This window comes from Mobula birostris, chromosome 9 (assembly GCF_030028105.1).
Source record: "Mobula birostris isolate sMobBir1 chromosome 9, sMobBir1.hap1, whole genome shotgun sequence".
Taxonomy (NCBI): Eukaryota; Metazoa; Chordata; class Chondrichthyes; order Myliobatiformes; family Myliobatidae; genus Mobula; species Mobula birostris.
Window position 1 is genome coordinate 30,723,902 of NC_092378.1, and position 20,342 is coordinate 30,744,243.

The 20,342-nt window shown below is 41.1% G+C and overlaps 1 protein-coding gene across 6 annotated transcripts; it reads left to right on the forward strand.

Annotated features, from left to right (window-relative positions):
* Positions 1-741: 741 nt before the first annotated feature.
* LOC140203348 (von Willebrand factor A domain-containing protein 3A-like) lies at positions 742-19,684 on the forward strand. Of its 6 annotated transcripts, XM_072269384.1 has the most exons (9): positions 1,270-1,425; positions 1,520-1,761; positions 2,227-2,396; positions 3,171-3,389; positions 7,235-7,597; positions 10,675-10,796; positions 12,571-12,724; positions 13,519-13,747; positions 17,445-19,684. In XM_072269384.1, the coding sequence occupies exons 3-9, from the start codon at positions 2,361-2,363 to the stop codon at positions 18,167-18,169; spliced, it is 1,848 nt and encodes a 615-aa protein (XP_072125485.1). In that variant the 5' UTR covers positions 1,270-1,425; positions 1,520-1,761; positions 2,227-2,360; the 3' UTR covers positions 18,170-19,684. The 6 variants fall into 6 exon arrangements, with proteins under 6 accessions (XP_072125486.1, XP_072125485.1, XP_072125483.1 ...); XM_072269385.1 differs by lacking the exons at positions 1,270-1,425; positions 1,520-1,761 and adding an exon at positions 742-800; XM_072269382.1 differs by having other exon boundaries at positions 1,270-1,761.
* The last annotated feature ends 658 nt before the right edge of the window (positions 19,685-20,342 follow it).

The following is a 20,342-nucleotide window of genomic DNA, read 5'->3' on the forward strand; positions in this document are numbered from 1 at the left end:
TGGCAGATTCATTGAACTCATTTGGCAGAAAAAGCAGTATCACCCTGTGGCCACCCATATAAATTCTACTTCCCATTCCTATTCTGACATGTTAGTCCATGGCTTCCTCCACTATCGCGAAGAGGCCACATTCAGGTTGGAGGAGCGACACCTTATATTCCATCCGGGTAGCCTCCAATCTGATGACATGAAAATCAATTTCTCGAATTTCCGGTAATTTCTCCCCCCTCTTTTCCATTCACATTCACCTCATCTCCTTACCTGCCCATCACCTCCCTCTGGTGCTCCTCCCCCTTCCCTTTCTTCCATGGCCTTCTGTCCTCTAACAGATTCCCCCTTCTCTAGCCCTTCAGCAATTGACTTCCCAGCCCTTTACTTCACCCCTCTCGGTTTCACCTACCACCTTGTACCTCTTCCTCCCCTCTCCCCACCTTCTTACCCTGGCCTCAGTTTTTTTTTCTCCAGTCCTGATGAAACATCTTGGCCTGAACCATCGACTGTTTATTCTTTTCATAAATGCTACCTGGCCTGCTGAGTTCCTCCAGCATTTTGTGTGTTTTGCTACTATTGTAAAGAGTCGGACTATTAATTGCATGGAACCTGATGTAACTCCTTTTTCAAATAGGAAATCATGGATGTGCAAAGGAGGATTAAGACTGAGGTTTCAGTTATTTTCTCCAATTGCTGTACACAGCCTTGCCCGTGGGCGGTCCGAGCAGGTAAGGAAGTGCACGTGCATCTATTTAGTGACCAGCTTCTGTCCCTGCCTGTGCACCACCTTGCTCTGAAAGTTAAAGATAGTAAGTCTCTCATTAATACGTTTTGGCTGATGTGAATGCGTGTGTCAGCTGTGAAATACATGTCTAAAGCATGCAGATTTGCTAACTGAGTGATAGTGGGGTCGATCACTAAAAGTTATGGATAAATGCTGATTGATAGAGATTGTCTTGTGTGAATGCTGTGCCTGCATAACATTCAATGAAGTAAGATCCTAACGTCACACTGTTGAAATCATGAGATACGTTAACAGTTTCATTCATTTTTTTGATTCAGTCACTGAAAACAGTTCATTTTGATTTAAATAAAACTTCCCACCTCCGTTGGTGTTGCCAGTACAGATAGCAGGCTGAATATCTAGTTGCAGAATCATAAAATACGGGTAGAAAAAAATAACTTGAATCTACTTCTGTAATGAGAGACTGGCATACTCTTTGTTTGTGTTTGTGGTCTCCCAGGTAACAAGAGAAACACAGACTCACTAGACAGTCTTGAACATAGAAACCACGAGAGACAGAAGGGCACAGATACACAGAGATTCTGAGATTAACATCTAGAAATCAAAGTGGAGATAAAAATATGGAATTACAAACAACAGTAGACAACCTCAAAATAAGTTGGGAAATTATTGACAGACAAATACTCAAGGTATTTTGAAATAGCTGTGCGCAATAATTGTAAGATGTTTGTGACAAGAAATGTATGAATAGTACAAGGATTAATAAATAATACATATGGAAAGTTTTAGATGCCGTTAGGAACAAATGTGCTAAAGAAATGAACAATGAAGGCGGCAAAGAGGAGATACAGTATACCTGCAGAGTGGTGGATTGAGAGAAATTCCAATGTAACAAGAGATAAGGCCTAGTATAAGCTTTAGAGATATTGATGAGCTAAGTATTTCTACAAGCTAATACTTCTAATGGAGTTTGAGTTGGACATATAGCTACAAGCAGAAAAGTGGATTGAGAAGATATATGAAAGGTAAGAAGCAATCAGATATTAATAGGCAGAAATATTATTTTAACCTGTTGTGTATCCTTCTTTGATGTAGAATTTTATTCAATGTCTCTAATGGGGAGGTTTTATATATATGAATGAAGGAAAAATTTGTATTCTTTATTTTATAATGTATATAAAATATTCCTTGCATAATTTACTTGAAGCTTGCTTCTGCCCAACAGATGCAGGCTATAAATGCTGGTCATTCTTTATACAAGTCAACAAGTTACAGCAGTACTTGAAATAAAGCTGCCTCAAAACAACCTTTACTGAATGCTTTTATCTATTGCAGATGCAGGCTTATTCTCTGGAGTATAAATACTGGCAACTTCAAAATAAATTGTGCAGCAACTTTAATTCTTGCTGGATGGCTCTTTTTCTGAGATCTCTACGGTGATATACTGTATATGCCTTTACCATCATTAACATCCATTTTTCTTATTTCAGATGTGAATCTTACTGAGCAGTGAGAAGTTCCGGCGACATGGCCATTCTTAATATTAGGGTGTGGATTGTATGTGTCAGTTAGCTAAAAGACCATAGTGGTGATGTGCAGCTGAATCCAGTCTTCTCCAAATCTTATGATTATACGGCAGCAGTCTTTGGACATGGATCAGGTTAGTGAATGCTAGCTAACATTTCTCTTTCTCAGCCTAGATCGTTAAAGTCTTTTGCTGTACCTTAAACAGGGTCAACTAATCCAACCTATTGTAGGATTTGGCTAGATTGCTTTATGTAACACCACACTAAACAGTGCCCTGGCCAAGTGACTCATGAATGTAGTCATGTATCCATGACTTTTACAGCTCTCCTTTTCAGTCAGCCTCTTGGGTTTGAGGATGACTCATGTATTTTGATGTGGGTTGCTTTTTAAATAGCAGCTGCCAGTTGGGCTTGACAGAATGGGGCTGTGGTACGATGGCAGGAGGTCCAAAATGACTGAAGACTAAGCTCTCCTACACAGACTTGGCACACATGCACACGTACATAAACTCAAACATAAGTACCTATCGTGTAGGCAAGAAACACCTGTGTCCTTTATCATCATTCATTAAGGTAAAACTCATTGTCACGTTATTCGTATCCTTGAAGTTTAGCTGGAGAAAAAGAAATGTAAACAAGATTGTAGAATGTGATATTGTGTAAAATTATTGTTCGCTGAGTCAGTTTGGATATACCAGATATGTATTGATCTGGTACCTTAAATTATTCTGGAGGATATAGATTGGTGTTACAATACTTTGGAAGCATAATTTTCCCATTGGACAGAACATATTAGAGATGAATGTTCCTTCAGAAGTCAAGCTAGGGCTATGTTGATTTCTGAGATCTAGGTACGTAAGAGGAAGCTGAACTGGTGGTATAAATTTCATTCTATGTTTTCATTTCAGAGAATTGTTATGCCGGTCCAACCATTTTTATTCTGTACAGGGAGTTCTACGATTCTGCTTAAAGGTATCAAAGAAAAGAATATAACCTTTGTTCTGGACACATCTATGAGCATGCAAACTATGCTGGACGCAATGAAGTACCACCTGATTGAGATTTTGTTTGCACGGGCCTATGCAATGACTGATTGCAAATTCAACATCATTGCATTTTCTGGCAAGGTCAGTTCTTTACTGACACTTTTGTACTCTAGCTCAATTCTAAGTTGCCCCAATGTTGTTTAAAATTTACATTCTTAACTACTTGTCATTAAGGTCCAGAGGCTTTTCTACTTGGATTGCAGATTTATAAGTAGTCATATCAAATTATAAGTAGTGCATAGTTCCCTGAAGGTGGAATCTCATGTGGATAGGGTGGTGAAAAAAGCTTTTGGTATGCTGGCCTTTATAAATCAGAGCATTGAGTATAGGAGTTGGGATGTAATGTTGAAATTGTACAAAGCATTGGTGAGGCCAAATTTGGAGTATTGCGTACAGTTTTGGTCACCAAATTATAGGAAAGATGTCAACAAAATAGAGAGAGTACAGAGAAGGTTTACTAGAATGTTACCTGGGTTTCATCACCTAAGTTACAGAGAAAGGTTGAACAATTTGGGTCTTTATTCTTTGGAACATAGAAGGTTGAGGGGACTTGATAGAGGTATTTAAAATTATGAGAGGGATAGATAGAGTTGACATGGATAGGCTTTTTCCATTGAGAGTGGGGGGGGATTCAAACAAGGGGACATGAGTTGAGAGTTAAAGGGCAAAAGTTTAGGGGTAACATGAGGGGGAACTTCTTACTCAGAGAGTGGTAGCTGTGTGGAACGAGCTTCCAGCAGAAGTGGTTGAGGCAGGTTCGATGTTGTCGTTTAAAGTTAAACTGGACAGCTATATGGACAGGAAAGGAAAGGAGGGTTATGGGTTGAGTGCAGGTCGGTGGGACTAGGTGAGAGTAAGAGTTCGGCATGGACTAGAAGGGCCAAGATGGCCTGTTTCCATGCTGTAATTGTTATATGGTTATATGGTTATAACCTTTCCACTGTACCTTTTCACTTCCAATCTCACTGGCTTTTTCTGCCACTTCATCTTCCATAGCATTTTGTTTTTATCTTTAAATGAAAACATTTTTCTAAATGAATGTTCAAATGATCAAAATTCTTGAGAGACAAATATTTCAGCTTTTAGAAGAAGCATTACCACTATCCTACTCCAGAACTGGTCCTAATTTCCCAAGAGTTTTAGTTGTCTCATCCAGCATTGTTTCTCTGGCCAAGCATTTACTTACTTAGCCATTGCTACAGAATATAATCATGACATCACCATTGTTAATTTATTTCCTAATTGATTAAACTTTCTTCAAAGTCTCCAGTTTTATTTCATCTTTTGTCATAGGTTTTGATCTTTAGCATAGCTCAAGGTTACCATAGGTCTAGGATATCATTTATGACATACAGTACTGTGCAATAGTCTTACGCACATACATTGGTATATATAGCTAGGGTGCCTAAGACTTTTGCACAGTTATATATTTGTTGTTATGGAGTGGAGAGCGAATTTGTAAATCTGGTGAGAGCAAAAGATATTGGGAATAGCAAGGGTGGAATGCCATGAAGGGGTGTGGGACAGGTGGCAGATGAGTTGCAGGGGTGGGGTGGGGGAAGGAGAGGTGGTGCGGGTTTAGACACACCCAACCCTGAGACACCAGGCAAGGCTATTTAATCCCAAACAATTAGTTTATGATCATTACAGAATATTTCTCTGGTGCTTCCCACTTCCTCCTCTTTCCTTTCCCCTTTTCCCAACCATGAATCCCCTCTTCCTGTCGCCTTCCCACACAATCCACAGTAGAGACCCATATCAGAATCAGGTTTATCATCACTCACATATGCCAAAAAATGTGTTTTTTTGCTGCAGAAGTATAGTGAAATACATAAAATTACTATAGTACCGTGCAAAAGTCGTAGGCATTCCTGCAATATATATGTGCCGAGGACTTTTGCACAATATTGTACATATCTGTGACCCTTGATTGCCCTGAGAGAATATTGACCTTGCCTTCTGACTGTGGGATTCTGCTGTTTTAGCACTTCATCAATACAATAACCATTCAATCACGTGTGATGAAAATGCCATGCATGCCTTGGCCAGCATTCTCAGGTGCTCGCTAGCCAAGCCAACACTCACTAAAAAACCACAGGAATTCCTTAAAGTAAGATATAACACCTTTGCTCTGGACACAGGTTAAAGTTGTGGCTACTACTGGGCATCATCTTTGGTCCTTGAGTAACCATTATTTCCTTGTGCTGACAACTTTGCCGGATGAGCTGCTCAGAATCAGAATCAGGTTTATTGTCACTGGCATGGGGCATGTTGACAGAGCTCCAGCAACCTGGCTTTGATCCTGGCCTCCAGTGCTCTCCAGGTGAACTTACTCTCCCTGTGACCGTGTTTGCATATTTCCTCTGGGTGCTCTGGTTTGCTCCCACACCCCAAAACTGTATGGACTGAGAGGTTAGTTGGCCCCTGTAAAATGCCCCTAGTATAGTCATAGTCACAGTCATAGTCATACTTTATTGATCCCGGGGGAAACTGGTTTTCATTACAGTTGCACCATAGATAATAAATAGTAATAGAACCATAAATAGTTAAATAGTAATAGAACCATAAATAGTTAAATAGTAGTATGTAAATTATGCCAGTGAATTATGAAATAAGTCCAGGACCAGCCTATTAGCTCAGGGTGTCTGACTCTCCAAGGGAGGAGTTGTAAAGTTTGATGGCCACAGGCAGGAATGACTTCCCATGATGCTCTGTGTTGCATCTCGGTGGAATGAGTCTCTGGCTGAATGTACTCCTGTGCCCACCCAGTACATTATGTAGTGGATGGGAAACATTGACCAAGATGGCATGCAACTTAGACAGCATCCTGTTTTCAGACACCACTGTGAGAGAGTCCAGTTCCATCCTCACAACATCACTGGCCTTACGGATGAGTTTGTTGATTCTGTTGGTGTCTGCTACCCTCAGCCTGCTGCCCCAGCACACAACAGCAAACATGATAGCACTGGTCACCACAGACTCGTAGAACATCCTCAGCATCGTCCAGCAGATGTTAAAGGACCTCAGTCTCCTCAGGAAATAGAGACGGCTCTGACCCTTCTTGTAGACAGCCTCAGTGTTCTTTGACCAGTCCAGTTTATTGTCAATTTGTATCCCCAGGTATTTGTAATCCTCCACCATGTCCACACTGACCCCCTGGATGGAAACAGTATGTAGTGAGTAGTAGAATCTAGGGGTAAGTTGATGGGAGTTCGTGAGAATGAAATAGATATGACAAAATTAGAGCAAAAGTAGGTGCTTGATATGGACTCAGTAGACTAAAGATCTGTTTCTGTGCTCTAAACCTCTATCACTTTAAGGCCCTTGTACCTGAACTTCACGCTTCCTATTGCTCTATTAATATGCTCTCCAGCTTGTTGGTAACAAACAATTTTATTTAAGAACCATTTCCTGTGACCCTCCTTGGCAGTGTTTTGAGGACATAGAGCATGTACTGCATTGAACTTGGGGTTTAAATTGAGATGTATCTAGTTTGTAGGTCAAGGGTGCTCACAATTCAACCTAAAATAATTTTCTGAGAAAGCATTAGATTATTGGGGTAGTAAAGAAAGAGGTGCTAATTGAGCAGCGGGTACTTTTCTGCGGTTGTTAGTAATGTACAGTATGTTGATTAGGAGAGGGACCTAACCATCCATCATTACCGTGCCTAGAAGAGTCAGACCACCTTCACTGCTGCCTCTCCAAAATATGGGTAAATCCCTGTGAAACCACACAAACTAGTTTGTTGAGTTAAGTGCGTCTTTCACTTATTCCACAGCAGTTACCTGCATCCTCATATAATCCCACACAATAGGTTGTGCCCATCAGATACAAAACATCTATTGTACCCTGAGCTCAACATTTATGGTTTCTTGCAATCCTGATGAGTCACTAATTGCGTATTCATTTGTCTACTTTTTCCCTAGGTTAAAAAATATTGTGACAATTTGATTGATTGTACACTTCAAAAGGTAGAGAAAACTATCCCGTGGATCAGATCTCTGGAATGTAGAACTGGTAGAAACATGCAGCATGCGTTAGCTGTTGCTTTAGATGATCCCAGCACTGATGCTGTTTACCTGATGACTGATGGAAAACTCGACATCAACCCTCACAAAATCTACACTGTATTGAGATGCGCAGCAAGAGGACGACCGGTACACACTCTTTGCACAATGGAAAAGTGCAGCACGATAGAGGTTAACCAACTCTTGGAACAGATAGCATGGCTGACAGGTGCTTCACTTCAAGCTGCAATGGTCTGCAAACGACATGGAGCAGTAGAACAAGTGGGTTTCAATAAATTTACATTACAACATCAGCTATTTGTACTTACAGATTCTTCCAGGTTTGAGATTTCAAGGCGCATTTTTAACAGTCTGCAGCAGATCAGTCCGACAATAATTGCTTTATGATAAGGGGGTATGATTGAAAAAGTGTTAACAAGCATAAATTTAGAAATTAGATTGAATGGAGCTCTATAACACACGATTGAAATGTACTAATTGTGAGGTAAAATTCTATGATCTGTCATTAAGGTCATTTCACATCACTCTGTGAAGTTTACCAGAAACTCTCTCGCAGAAGTTTTACTTTGCATTGTTAACTTGCAGTTTTCAGTGTATTACCCAAGAAATTACACCATGTTATCTTAGGATCACTGATCTTTGGACACTCACCATAATTAGATTTTCATTATGCTGCAGCTGACTGGGACGTATCCTTTACACCCCATCCTCCACCACAGTATCAAACCCACCTCCTATTCATGCCAGCCTCCCAACTCTAGCTATCTCTTGAAGCTTGACAACTGGAATTGGGAATTGTGAATTTATTATTGTTGCTTGTACTGAGATGCCTATTGTTCATACAAACCAAACCAATTACACAGTGCTTTGAGGCAGAACGAGGTGAAACAATAACAGAATGCTGAATAAAATATAACAGCCATTGAGAAAGCACAGTGCAGGTAAATACTACGGTGCAAGATTATAATGAAGTAAATTGCGATGCAAAAGTCCATCTTATTATACTGGGGAAACATTCCAGTATTATAATAGCTGCATCCTCCTTCCCCACCACCTCTCCCTGCCAAAGCTACACAAACCCACTGATATCACATCCTCCTCTTCCCACCTAACCAATTAAGCCACTTTATAAGCTTGATCATCCCTGGATACTCTGATCTCTATCTTAAACACAGACCCAACTGCAGTCCATTGAAGCTGACCTCTCCTTCACCCACACCTTCAGCCCCAAGCACCCTCTGGTTCTGGCAGCACGTTTACTTGAACCTTCTGAAGTTTTCAGTAGAAAGCCCACACCAGCCATGCAGCACAACCATTTAGGAGCACTAAATTTATAAGTCTGTAGAATTACTTGCCATCGTCCTTCTTTTCGAATTATCAAACGTCCTACTTGAATAAATATCTTTATTCAATACTTCCCTTCAAATTGTAATTAAGTTCTAGAAATTCTCACTCCTCTGACAACTGCTTTTGAAAAATAAAAAGTCTTCTCATTTGCAACATATAAATAAATACTTTTCCCCTTGATTCTCCTACCGCCCATCTATATTCGGGATTATGTGCAAAAGAGGAAATCAAAACACCTGGAGGAGACTCACAGTCACAGAGAAAACTTGGAGATCTCACACAGATAGCATCAGAAGTCAAGATTGAAAACAAATATATTCATGTAGTTTATTAAATATTAAGCTGCATTACTACCATTGTCTCATCAAAATCTACTATTCGGAGAACTACACTTCATGGACACTACAGCTGTGCCAAACATCTTTGCAGAACCTATAGTTTATATTCCTACTTATTAGAAGTACTCAGTCACTTGACTGAATCTGACCTGGCAGGTAACAAAGCAAAACTAAATTAAGCAAATATATCTTTATAATGAAATCATCCCCACAGTCACCAGAGTCCACACTGCTTAGACATGGCTCTCAGCAGGCACTGCATGCTGTCCTAAAACACATTGTGCTTTAATACTGTTTTATGATTGGTGGGTTGGGGTTCTGGGTGGGTGATATGTTAGTTTTTGTGTGAGGAGGGGTTGGGGATTTGGGTTCTGATGTTATTGGTTTTTCTCTGTGGACGATCCATTAGATTTTGTGTGTGAGGAGGGGTTGGGGACTTGGGCTCTGATTTTCTTGGTTTTTCTCTGTGGACAATCCATTAGATTTTGTGTGTGAGAGGGGGGTTGGGGACTTGGGCTCTGATTTTCTTGGTTTTTCTCTGTGGACGACCCATTAGATTTTGTGTGTGGGGGGGGTTGGGGGTTTAATGCTATTGTTGCTGTTCTTTTTTGCAAGCGAGGGGGTCTGGGGTTCAATGTTTCAGCAGCCGTTTTCCAAATGGGTGATCTGTTAGTTTTTGTGTGAGTGAGGGGGTTGGGGGTCTGGGGTTTGATGTTCCAGTGGTCGCTTTCCGGGTGGGCGATCTGTTAGTTTTTGTGTGAGTGAGGGGGTTGGGGGTCTGGGGTTTGATGTTCCAGTGGTCGTTTTCCAGGTGGGTGATCTGTTAGTTTTTGTGTGAGTGACGGGGTTGGGGGTCTGGGGTTCAATGTTCCAGCGGCCGTTTTCCAAATGGGCGATCTGTTAGTTTTTGTGTGAGTGAGGGGGGTTGGGGGTCTGGGGTTTGATGTTCCAGTGGTCGTTTTCCGGGTGGGCGATCTGTTAGTTTTTGTGTGAGTGACGGGGTTGGGGGTCTGGGGTTCAATGTTCCAGCGGCCATTTTCTGGGTGGGCGATCTGTTAGTTTTTGTGTGAGTGATGGGGTTGGGGGTCTGGGGTCTGGGGTTTGATGTTCCAGTGGTCGTTTTCCGGGTGGGCGATCTGTTAGTTTTTGTGTGAGTGAGGGGGTTGGGGGTCTGGGGTCTGGGGTTTGATGTTCCAGTGGTCGTTTTCCGGGTGGGCGATCTGTTAGTTTTTGTGTGAGTGAGGGGGTTGGGGGTCTGGGGTTTGATGTTCCAGCGGTCGTTTTCTGGGTGGGCGATCTGTTAATTTTTGTGTGAGTGACGGGGTTGGGGGTCTGGGGTCTGGGGTTTGATGCTCCAGTGGCTGTTTTCCAAGTACCTGTAAGAGGGATGGGGTGGGGTTTGGGTTTGTGAGTTTTGTTTCTTTTTTCTTTTCGTGTGGGGAGGGTGGGGTTGATGTCTTTTCTTTCAACAACACCCATGGCTACCTTGAGAAGACGAACATCAAAGTTTAATTGTACATGCATACTTTTGACAATAAGATGAACCTTTGAACCTTTTCCACGTATTAAGATAAATTTTAGCAAACAATTTTACTATGTACACTGATTAATTACATATTTACTTTGGAAGTGCTGTACTGTCTTCTTTTGCAGCTAATCCCAGTCTCTGAACTTCACTCCTTTGATCTCTTGGGACTACATTGTTCAGAGACACCAGTACTGAATAGAGACAACTTTGATCTAACTGGACTACCACATATTGTTGTGCCTTTCAGGTATGGTATAAGGACATCAATATAATATTTATAGTCTACTTAATTAATGTGCAATATTTCAGCTTTGAGTTCTAATCAGTGCCAATGGCAGAATAATGTGGATTTCTATTGACATTGATGAACTCTTTGTGGCATGCTAAATATCCTGAGGAGTTATTAGGATGGGTGACCGGAAGTTTGGTCAAAGCGATACATTTTAAAGAGTATCTTAGGAAGGAGGGAGAAGTAGACAGGGGAGAGATCCAGGGAGGAAATTTCAGAGCATATGCCTAGATAGCTGGAAATATAACCATTGTCAATGAAAAGAACAAATCAAAATTTCATAAGAGTTAAGGAGCTGGAGGAAAGCGATCTAAAACTGGAGGAGGGTTGAGGTCATGGAGCGATTTGACAATAAAGGTGGTAATTTAAGTACAGGGAGCAGCATACTTTTGACAATTAAAAACCTTTGAACCTCTTCCACGTACTAAAATAAATTTTAGCAAACAATTTTACTATGTAGATTAATTAATTATATATTTACTTTGGAAGTGCTGTACTATCTTCTTTTACAGCTTATCCCAGTCTCAAACGGAAAACGGCCGCTGGAACATTGAACCCCAGACCCCAAACCCCTAACCCCTAACCCCTCACCCACACAAAAGCTAACAGATCGCTCACCTGGAAAACGGCAGCTGAAACATTAAACCCCAGACCCCAAACCCCCAACCCCCTCACTCACACAAAAGCTAACAGATCACCCAGCCGCTGAAACATTAAACCCCAGACCCCAAACCCCAAACCCCCTCACTCACACAAAAGCTAACAGATTTGGAAAACAACAAAACCCTCAAAAAACCCCAACCCCCTCGATGTTGCATTTTGCATCAGTTATATAACCATATAACAATTACAGCATGGAAAACAGGCCATCTCGGCCCTTCTAGTCCGTGCCGAACTCTTACTCTCACCTAGTCCCACCGACCTGCACTCAACCCATAACCCTCCATTGCTTTCCTGTCCATATATCTATCCAATTTAACTCTAAACGACAACATCGAACCTGCCTCAACTACTTCTGCTGGAAGCTCGTTCCACACAGCTACCACTCTCTGAGTAAAGAAGTTCCCCCTCATGTTACCCCTAAACTTTTGTCCTCTAACTCTCAACTCAGGTAATTTTGTGATATCTGAAAAGCCAAAATGTCAGTGTTGCTGATAAATCTATATCCATCCATTAAAAGTAATCTATCCAGTTAATGCAAATGAATGGGGAAGAAGACTAAGTTGCCAAGAGGATTACATTTCTTTCTGTCTTTGTTCTCATTGCTTATGATGATATTATATGGAAGGTAGCCATAGTAAATGGCATTGATGTTTCCTCTCTCTCTCTGTCTCTCTCTCCACGAGTCCCACCTACATAGTTGTTTAAGGCCCTAAGTTAAGGTGAAGCCTTTCAGGAACAGTAGAATTCTGTCATTTAATTTAGAAAAGTCCATCCTTGTGGCAGAAAGTATATATGCAGTCAACACTGTATGCTTAATAAGCCCTGACTGAGAAAAATATACCTGTGCTGGAGAGCATCCTGAGGGCAAACTAAATTCCAACCTACCCCGACAAATTAACCTTGGACTAGAAATAGTAATACAGGACAAATTGTACCACACCAGTGAATAATATCAATCAAATTCAATTACATTTGTAAGTTCTCATAAATGCTGTTAATCAGAGCTTAAGTTTGGTTTTCAGATTTGTATCCTGAAACTGTGTGAATAAAATGACTCTCTTTTATGTAGCTGGTGTACATTGCATCCTGATAGCAATAAGGTTAAGTCAAAAGGAGATTTAATTAATTCCTATGCTGGAGAGCTGATAAGGGGAGTTCGTGTTCTGGCTCGAAGAGAGAATGATGGATATTACTATCTGGGAAGACTTGGCAATGAAATAGAGGTACAGTGGATTTATGTTTGGGAACATCTGTCACACATAGATCATTTTCCACAATTCTGAAACTGCACCATGTTCCAGAGATTTATATTTATATACAATACAGTGATCCAGTTGTGTTCAATTGTGAATTACTGCTCCTCCTCCTCTGTTTTCTCTATCCTTATTAAAAGTATCTTGGAATATTTAATTCCCAATACTGGTTACTTCTTTAAACTATGATGCTAGCTATTAAACCATCACAATTATTTCTGCTTGTGCCAGTAATTGTTAGGAAGTACGTGAACATTCAATAAAGTGCTCTATCAGCGATGACTCTTTCCTTTCTCTGCCTCTAATTGGATGTATATTCATGTTGCTTGCTGCCGTTTCTCAACAGTCTCTGCTCATCTTAACTCATTTCACTAGACCACACTGTTACCTTGTCCTTGTTTTTATCTTTCTAAATTTGTCCTTGACAATTCTTACCCAATCCTCTTGGCCCACCCCATTCTGATTATTTAGTTTAATGCCTCATCTTCAACCCCATTTATTCCACATGCCAAAACACAGGTCCCTGATTCAAATGAGGCCAGCTGCAATGGGACACGTTGCTTTTCTTTCAGTACTGATGCCATAAATTGAAACGAATTTTGGGACATGCATTCAATTCTTTGAATGCATTGAACTCCTGCATATTTGCATGTGATGAAGAAGTGATTTTCTATAATAGCTACTAATAAAGCTTACCCGTTTTAAGTGCAGAATGAGGCACATAAAAATATGTTTAATGACATATGATCTGTTGTTTTGTTTAGAGATGCCCAGGTCGATTTTTGGTAGAATTTGATAAAAATAAGAAGAAAAAACTAAAGGCACAAAGTAGGCTGAAGGCAACTGCACATTTTGATATAATGCATTATGAAGATGCGAAAAGGCATGGCATTGGACCTGGATGCAGAGTTTTGGCACCATGGGAACCTGACATGGAACGGTATGGCCCAGGAACAGTGTTAGAAGGCAGAGAGGAACGAGGATTAAATTTAGGTATTAAACTTAATCAAAATTGAGCAATATGTATGAAACATGTTCCTGATGTGTGATCTATTGATACTAGCATTATTTCAAAGCAAGTTGCACTAGTGCAAAATAAGAAACTTCCAAGTTAAGATATCACCATCCAGGCATTGCAAATTCCACCAGAATGAAAGAGAGAACCCACCACATTAGTGTTGGCTCTGAGTAAGTCCTTCAGCGATCTTCTTCTCACTATCTGATTGCCTCCCAGTTCACTATTCCAATTAAGGCCTATAAATTTGCAACCTCGGTACCTTGTGGTGATTTCTTGCACTTGATAGAAAAGACTTGTTAGAATTGTGAGGATAGGAGAAGTACCATCCAAATAGAAATCCCAGCTCTATTTTGCAAACTTCTATAAATGCATTGTGTGCCTTGCTTTAGCAATGTGCTTATTACTGGGGTGTCACATTTGATGACGCACCAGTGTGCATTATAAATTGTTTTAGAAGGAGTATATTGATTTGTCTAGAAAATCAGTGAGCAGTTCATTTACAGTACTGTGCAAAAGTTTTAGGCATCCTAGATTTTTTATATGGTATCAGATGGTATGGACTCCACAGAGCCCTAATCTCAACATCATCGAAGCTGTCGGGGATTACCTGGAGAGACAGAAGCAAGCAAGACAGCCAAAGTCTGCAGAAGAACTGTGGTAAATTCTCCTGCTGAAGGGTTTTGGCCCAAAACACTGACTGTACTCTTTTCCATAGATGCTCTCTGGCCTGCTGAGTTCCTCCAGCATTTTGTGTGTCTTGCAGTTCTCCCAAATGCTTGGAACAAGCTACCAGCCGATTTTCTTAAAAAACTGCACAACAGTGTACCTAAGAGAATTGATGCAGTTTTAAAGAGTGGTCATAATGTTCTCCGTAGAGATCGTTACGAGCACCAAATTTCTTGGTGTTCACCTGGTGGAGAATCTCACCTGGTCCCTCAACACCAGCTCCATAGCAAAGAAAGCCAAGCAGCGTCTCTACTTTCTGCGAAGGCTGAGAAAAGTCCATCTCCCACCCCGCCATCCTCACCACATTCTACAGAGGTTGTATCGAGAGCATCCTGAGCAGCTGCATCACGGCCTGGTTCGGAAATTGTACCATCTCGGATCGCAAGACCCTGCAGCAGATAGTGAGGTCAGCTGAGAAGATCATCGGGGTCTCTCTTCCCACCATCACAGACATTTACACCACACACTGCAACCGCAAAGCAAACAGCATTATGAAGGACCCCACACACCCCTCATATAAACTCTTCTCCCTCCTGCCATCTGGAAAAAGGCACTGAAGCATTCAGGCTGTCACGACCAGACTATGTAACAGTTTCTAACCCCAAGCCATCAGAATCCTCAATACCCAGAGCCTGGCTTGACACCAATCTTCTATACCCTCTACTGTGCCTACTGTCTTGTTTAATATTTATTATTATTGTAGTGCCTGCACTGCTTTGTGCACTTTATGCAGTCCTGGATAGGTTTGTAGTCTAGTGTAGTTTTTGTGTTTTTTCTTATGTAGTTCAGTGTAGTTTTTGTATTGTTTCATGTAGCATCATGGTCCTGGAAAACATTGTCTCATTTTTACTATGTTCTGTACCAGCAGTTATGGTTGAAATGGCAATAAAAAGTGACTTGACTTGACTTGATAACAAATATTGATTTGATTTAGTTTTTTATGGTTTACTGCTCTTTATAGTAACTATTTCATAGTCATAGTCATACTTTATTGATCCAGGGGAAAATTAGTCAGACTATGAAAAGTTTGAAATTAGAAACTTTTCATTTTGTTATTTTGAAAGTATCTTCACAGAATTTTTTTACATGTACCAAAGATGAATAAATACTTCTCAGGCTTCCAGCTGGGTACAGGTATTGATTTTAACTGATATTTCGATGACAAACTCTGCCACCTTCATCAGGAATGATGCCTAGGCACATTTAGTCTGGTGCTACATATGATGCCTGTTGTCAGCCCCTTCTGATTGGTTAGCCCTCATCCATTCATGTTTCCGCTGTGCCACCTTGTTTACAATCGAATTCCAGTTCTTACTTTGAGTGAGACCTTAGTCTTTATTAAAATTATTTTCCTCTAGTTTTATTTCAATGGCTTCCTTTACCAGGTGGTCCCAACAGCCATTGGCACGGTACAGTAGTTTTGTGCTGTCAAAGTCAATCCTGTGGCCATTGTGAATGGAATGCAATATCTTGCTTCTGATCTCTCTGGGTAACCCAAATGGATACACCTCCTGTGCTCCTTGATGCGGGTTCCCACCATGTGCCCCGTCTGGCTGATATGTGCTGCTCCACATTTACACAGAATCCTGTAAATGCCGGCCTGAGTCCCAGGTCATCTTTGACCCTCCTAAGCTGTGATTTGAGCTTCCTTTCAGGTTTGTGGATGGTACTAATCTGGTATTTCTTCAGGATCCTGGTGATCCATCCAGAAATCGTGGAAATATAGAGAAGACAGGCGGTAGCGACGGGTTTCTCCTTGTTGATAGGGTTCCTGGTTTTTCTGTTGGCCTTTTTGATTTCCGTCACCTTTTAGCCATTCTGTAAGGTTGTTGTGCGTAATTGTCTTATTTCCTTGTGGAGCCTCTCCGGGTCCGAAATAGTTTTCACATGGTTAATCAAAATAGCAAGAACTGCTTTGCATTGATGGTGGCTGTTATTGTTGTGGTACAAGTCCGTGTGAGTGGAATTCGATTGCAAACAAAGTAGCACAGTGGACTCCTGATTGGTTAGTCCTCATCCAATCAGGAGGGAAGGACGACAGGGGTTTAAATACCACCGGACTAGACATGCTCAGGCATCATCCCTGCTGAAGGTGGCAGAGTTTGTCATTGAAACATTGGTTAAAATTGATACCTGTACCAGCTGTAAGCCTGAGAAGTTTATTCATCATATACGCTGGGAAGGCACTAGATCCTTTTTCATGTACCCAAGACTTTTGCACGGTACTGGAGGAAACCCACACACTCACATGGAGAATGTACAAACTCTTCACCAACCTGGGTCGCTGGCACTGTAATCACATTACGCTAACTGCTATGCCACCATACTGCCTGTACTATGTATTACAGCACACTATGTACAGTATTGTGAACTTCAGGAAAATGTGTGTGCACTCACTTGGATGACACCTAGAGGTCGTTATGAAGATGGCATGCTTCTTTGATGGACTGTATTGTAGCCATTTCTACATTTCTGGACCTACCAGTGACACTTTGTCACTGTCATCAATCAGTCAATTTCCATTATTCCTAGTACTTCTAATCTTGAAATCTTATGTTCAGTACATATAATAGGCAAAATATTATAGGTTTCAGCAAGTAAACAGCAGATAAAATTGCCACCAGAACTGAGCTTTGAAATGATGTACACGCCATATTTCAGCTACAGAAACTGTGTGCTGTATATTTAATCACCTACTATACACAAAACTGTACACATCATTGTAACTTTGGCCTTGAGAATAGCCAGTTATTCTCAAAGCCACTTAGCACTGTCTTTTATTTTCTGTCATTTTCTATCAAAATTATACAGCATAGACAAACAACATTAAGACTAAGAATAAAGGCAGGAAAAATACTGTAAACATGTTGTTATCTTGTTGCAGGTTTGAAGGGAAGTTTGCTGTAGAAAAAAATGGAAAATAATACAGTATTTTAATTTTTTCAGATCATGATGATGGCAGTGAAGGGTTGGTTGTGAGTTTCTGGAATGGCAAAACAGATAAGGTTCCTCCTGGAACAGCGGTATGGATCCCTCAGCTTCTGGCCGAACGCATCATTTTGGAACTCCAGATGACCACCTCGGCTAAACAAAAGCTTCTGGAAACTTACCCTGATTATCCTCTGATTGTGCCACCAGGATACAGAAGTTGTCAGAGTAGTGGTGATAAATTGGAGCTTGCATATCACTCCAGGGTTCCCTGTGTATGCCAAGGCCTATATTCAAATTGTAGTCATAGATTGTGCAGGATTCCTGATAATCTAGTAAGTCACTTGAACCCACGGGCAGAGTTTCTTGCTGGGAGTGGTGATGGAGATGCAATGATCTCTGGGGCAATGGTGACTAAAGAAGAAGTGAGTCAGGAGGTAACAAAAAAACTCTCTCAGCCTTTTCGGTCCAATTCATCGACGAAGGAACAGAGAGTCAAATCTACTGAATTTATGAGAGGAAACACAACTTCCCTTCAGAAAGATATTGAAAAACAAGATAGCATGAAAACTTCAGAGTATCAATCTGCCAGCCTGTGTGATTTGAACAGGAATAAGCATACAAACGCAGGTAGTACTTCAGACATAAGTCTGGTGAACGGCTTTCATTATATAAAGGATGCAAATAGGAGAAAACTTAGGGGAAAAAGTTCCTCAATTTCTCTCCAGAAGAAAACTGGGTAAGCAACTGTTTCAGTTGCAAGATCAGGGCACTTTATCCATATCTACTACTCCTTCCACTAAATAATATGCTCAGATATTGCTTATGTTTAATGATGGTTGTTCATCGGCACCTTTGAATTAAATTTCTCTCCGAAGTTCCAACAGTTAGCATTAACAGAGCAACCTGCTTAAAAAGAAGGCCAATTTTCATTTGCATAGTATTCTGTATTCAAATGTGAAAGGAGAAATCATGAAAATTGTTCACAGGAATCCATGAATACTTTTGTCTGTGGCTTGTCCAATAAATTTCAAGATGATCTCGATTCAAGCAACCAGTACTCCCACTTGTAAATGGTAGGTTCACACACAAAGGTAAATGAAGGGTGCTAAAGTAATCTAGTTTTAACATCAGATGGCATCCACATCTATTTTCAACCCACAGTGCAGTTCCTAAATTAGGTTAAAATTAAGTAACTATGGATTCTTGAGTTCCCAGCTCAGTCCTATCCCTGATAATGTTATACCCTGCTCAACCTCCATGCAATCCACGAGATTTCTCAACTTGCAAGGAGGATGATTAACATTGGCCTTGAATATTATAACGAAGCCTGACTGAAAAGTGATTCAGGAGTGGAAGCAGCTCATTGCCCACTGACCAGGTGATGTTGGCCTTAAAATCCAATAATGAATGTGTAAGAAAAATTGAATGCAATTTGGCCTTCTCAGCAATTGCTGGCCCAGATCAACGAAAAAAACACCACAGAAGTTTAGAGATTTTGCAACACGTCCGGATACCAGAAACTTGCTGGACATTTATGGGCAAGCTAACTTATTTTGGTTTGAATGTCTCTTGGACCTTGAGACACAATAGAAGAACTGATGCCGCTATTTGGTCAGGAACTCAGAATAGCACACCCAACTCCAAAATGAGCAATCTGAGCTCAACAAAGTTGAAAATCTAGTATTGTTTTTTTTATTACAACTTCTTTCCCACCAAGCACCCAAATTCCTTTGGGGTTTACCCTAAGAGGATTGGAAATTTTGGCCAAAATCTGTCACCCAGATGCAGAATGTAAATGTTACACCATTGTTTCATCAGAGCCTTCTCAGTCGACATCAGTGGTAACCAATTATTTTCCCGACACTTGCTCCCGAGTCACTGAGACTTGTGGATGACCCATCACGGAAGTTTGACAACAGTGCCAGAGGAACATGTAAACCAAACAAAATCTAAAAATACCGATTCTGGTCAGGTACTGTTCAGCTCAGTTTTATTTGTGGATTTTCTTTCACATAATTTCATCTTTCTAGAACAGGTCCAATTAGTACATTTGTATCTTATTTTGGTGCAATTAATCAAGTGTAAACTGCCTGGATAAATCATAAAGCAAAGGGAAAATCAACAGAAGCAAGATGTGTGGAAGAAGGAGCACGAATAAAACAAAAACATTTTCTTATGAACTAAAACAACAGGAATTCTGCAGATGCTGGAAATTCAGGCAACACACATCAAAGTTGCTGGTGAACGCAGCAGGCCAGGCAGCATCTCTAGGAAGAGGTGCAGTCGACGTTTTAGGCCGAGACCCTTGGTCAGGACTAACTGAAGGAAGAGTTAGTAAGAGATTTGAAAGTGGGAGGGGGAGGGGGAGATCCAAAATGATAGGAGAAGACAGGAGGGGGAGGGATGGAGCCAAGAGCTGGACAGGTGATTGGCAAAGGGGATACGACGGGAGAAAGACACAAGGGGGGGGGAACCCAGAGGATGGGCAAGGGGTATAGTCAGAGGGACAGAGGGAGAAAAAGAAGAGAGAGAGAAAGAATGTGTGTATATAACTAAATAACGGATGGGGTAGGAGGGGGAGGTGGGATGAACATCGACTTCTCTAACTTCTGCTAATGCCCCACCTCCCCCTCGTACCCCATCCATTTATTTTTATACACACATTCTTTCTCTCACTCTCCTTTTTCTCCCTCTGTCCCTCTGACTATACCCCTTGCCCATCCTCTAGGTTCCCCCCCCTTGTCTTTCTCCCCGGACCTCCTGTCCCATGATCCTCTCATATCCCCTTTGCCAATCACCTGTCCAGCTCTTGGCTCCATCCCTCCCCCTCCTGTCTTCTCCTATCATTTTGGATCTCCCCCTCCCCCTCCCACTTTCAAATCTCTTACTAACTCTTCCTTCAGTTAGTCCTGA

Bases quoted from the DNA above. Each gene is read 5' to 3' on its own strand.
- LOC140203348 (XM_072269385.1), top strand. From the start codon at position 2,361: ATGATTATACGGCAGCAGTCTTTGGACATGGATCAG. The intron at 2,397-3,170 runs GTTAGTGAATGC...TTTTCATTTCAG, and splicing joins AGTCTTTGGACATGGATCAG to AGAATTGTTATGCCGGTCCA. The intron at 3,390-7,234 runs GTCAGTTCTTTA...CTTTTTCCCTAG, and splicing joins TCATTGCATTTTCTGGCAAG to GTTAAAAAATATTGTGACAA.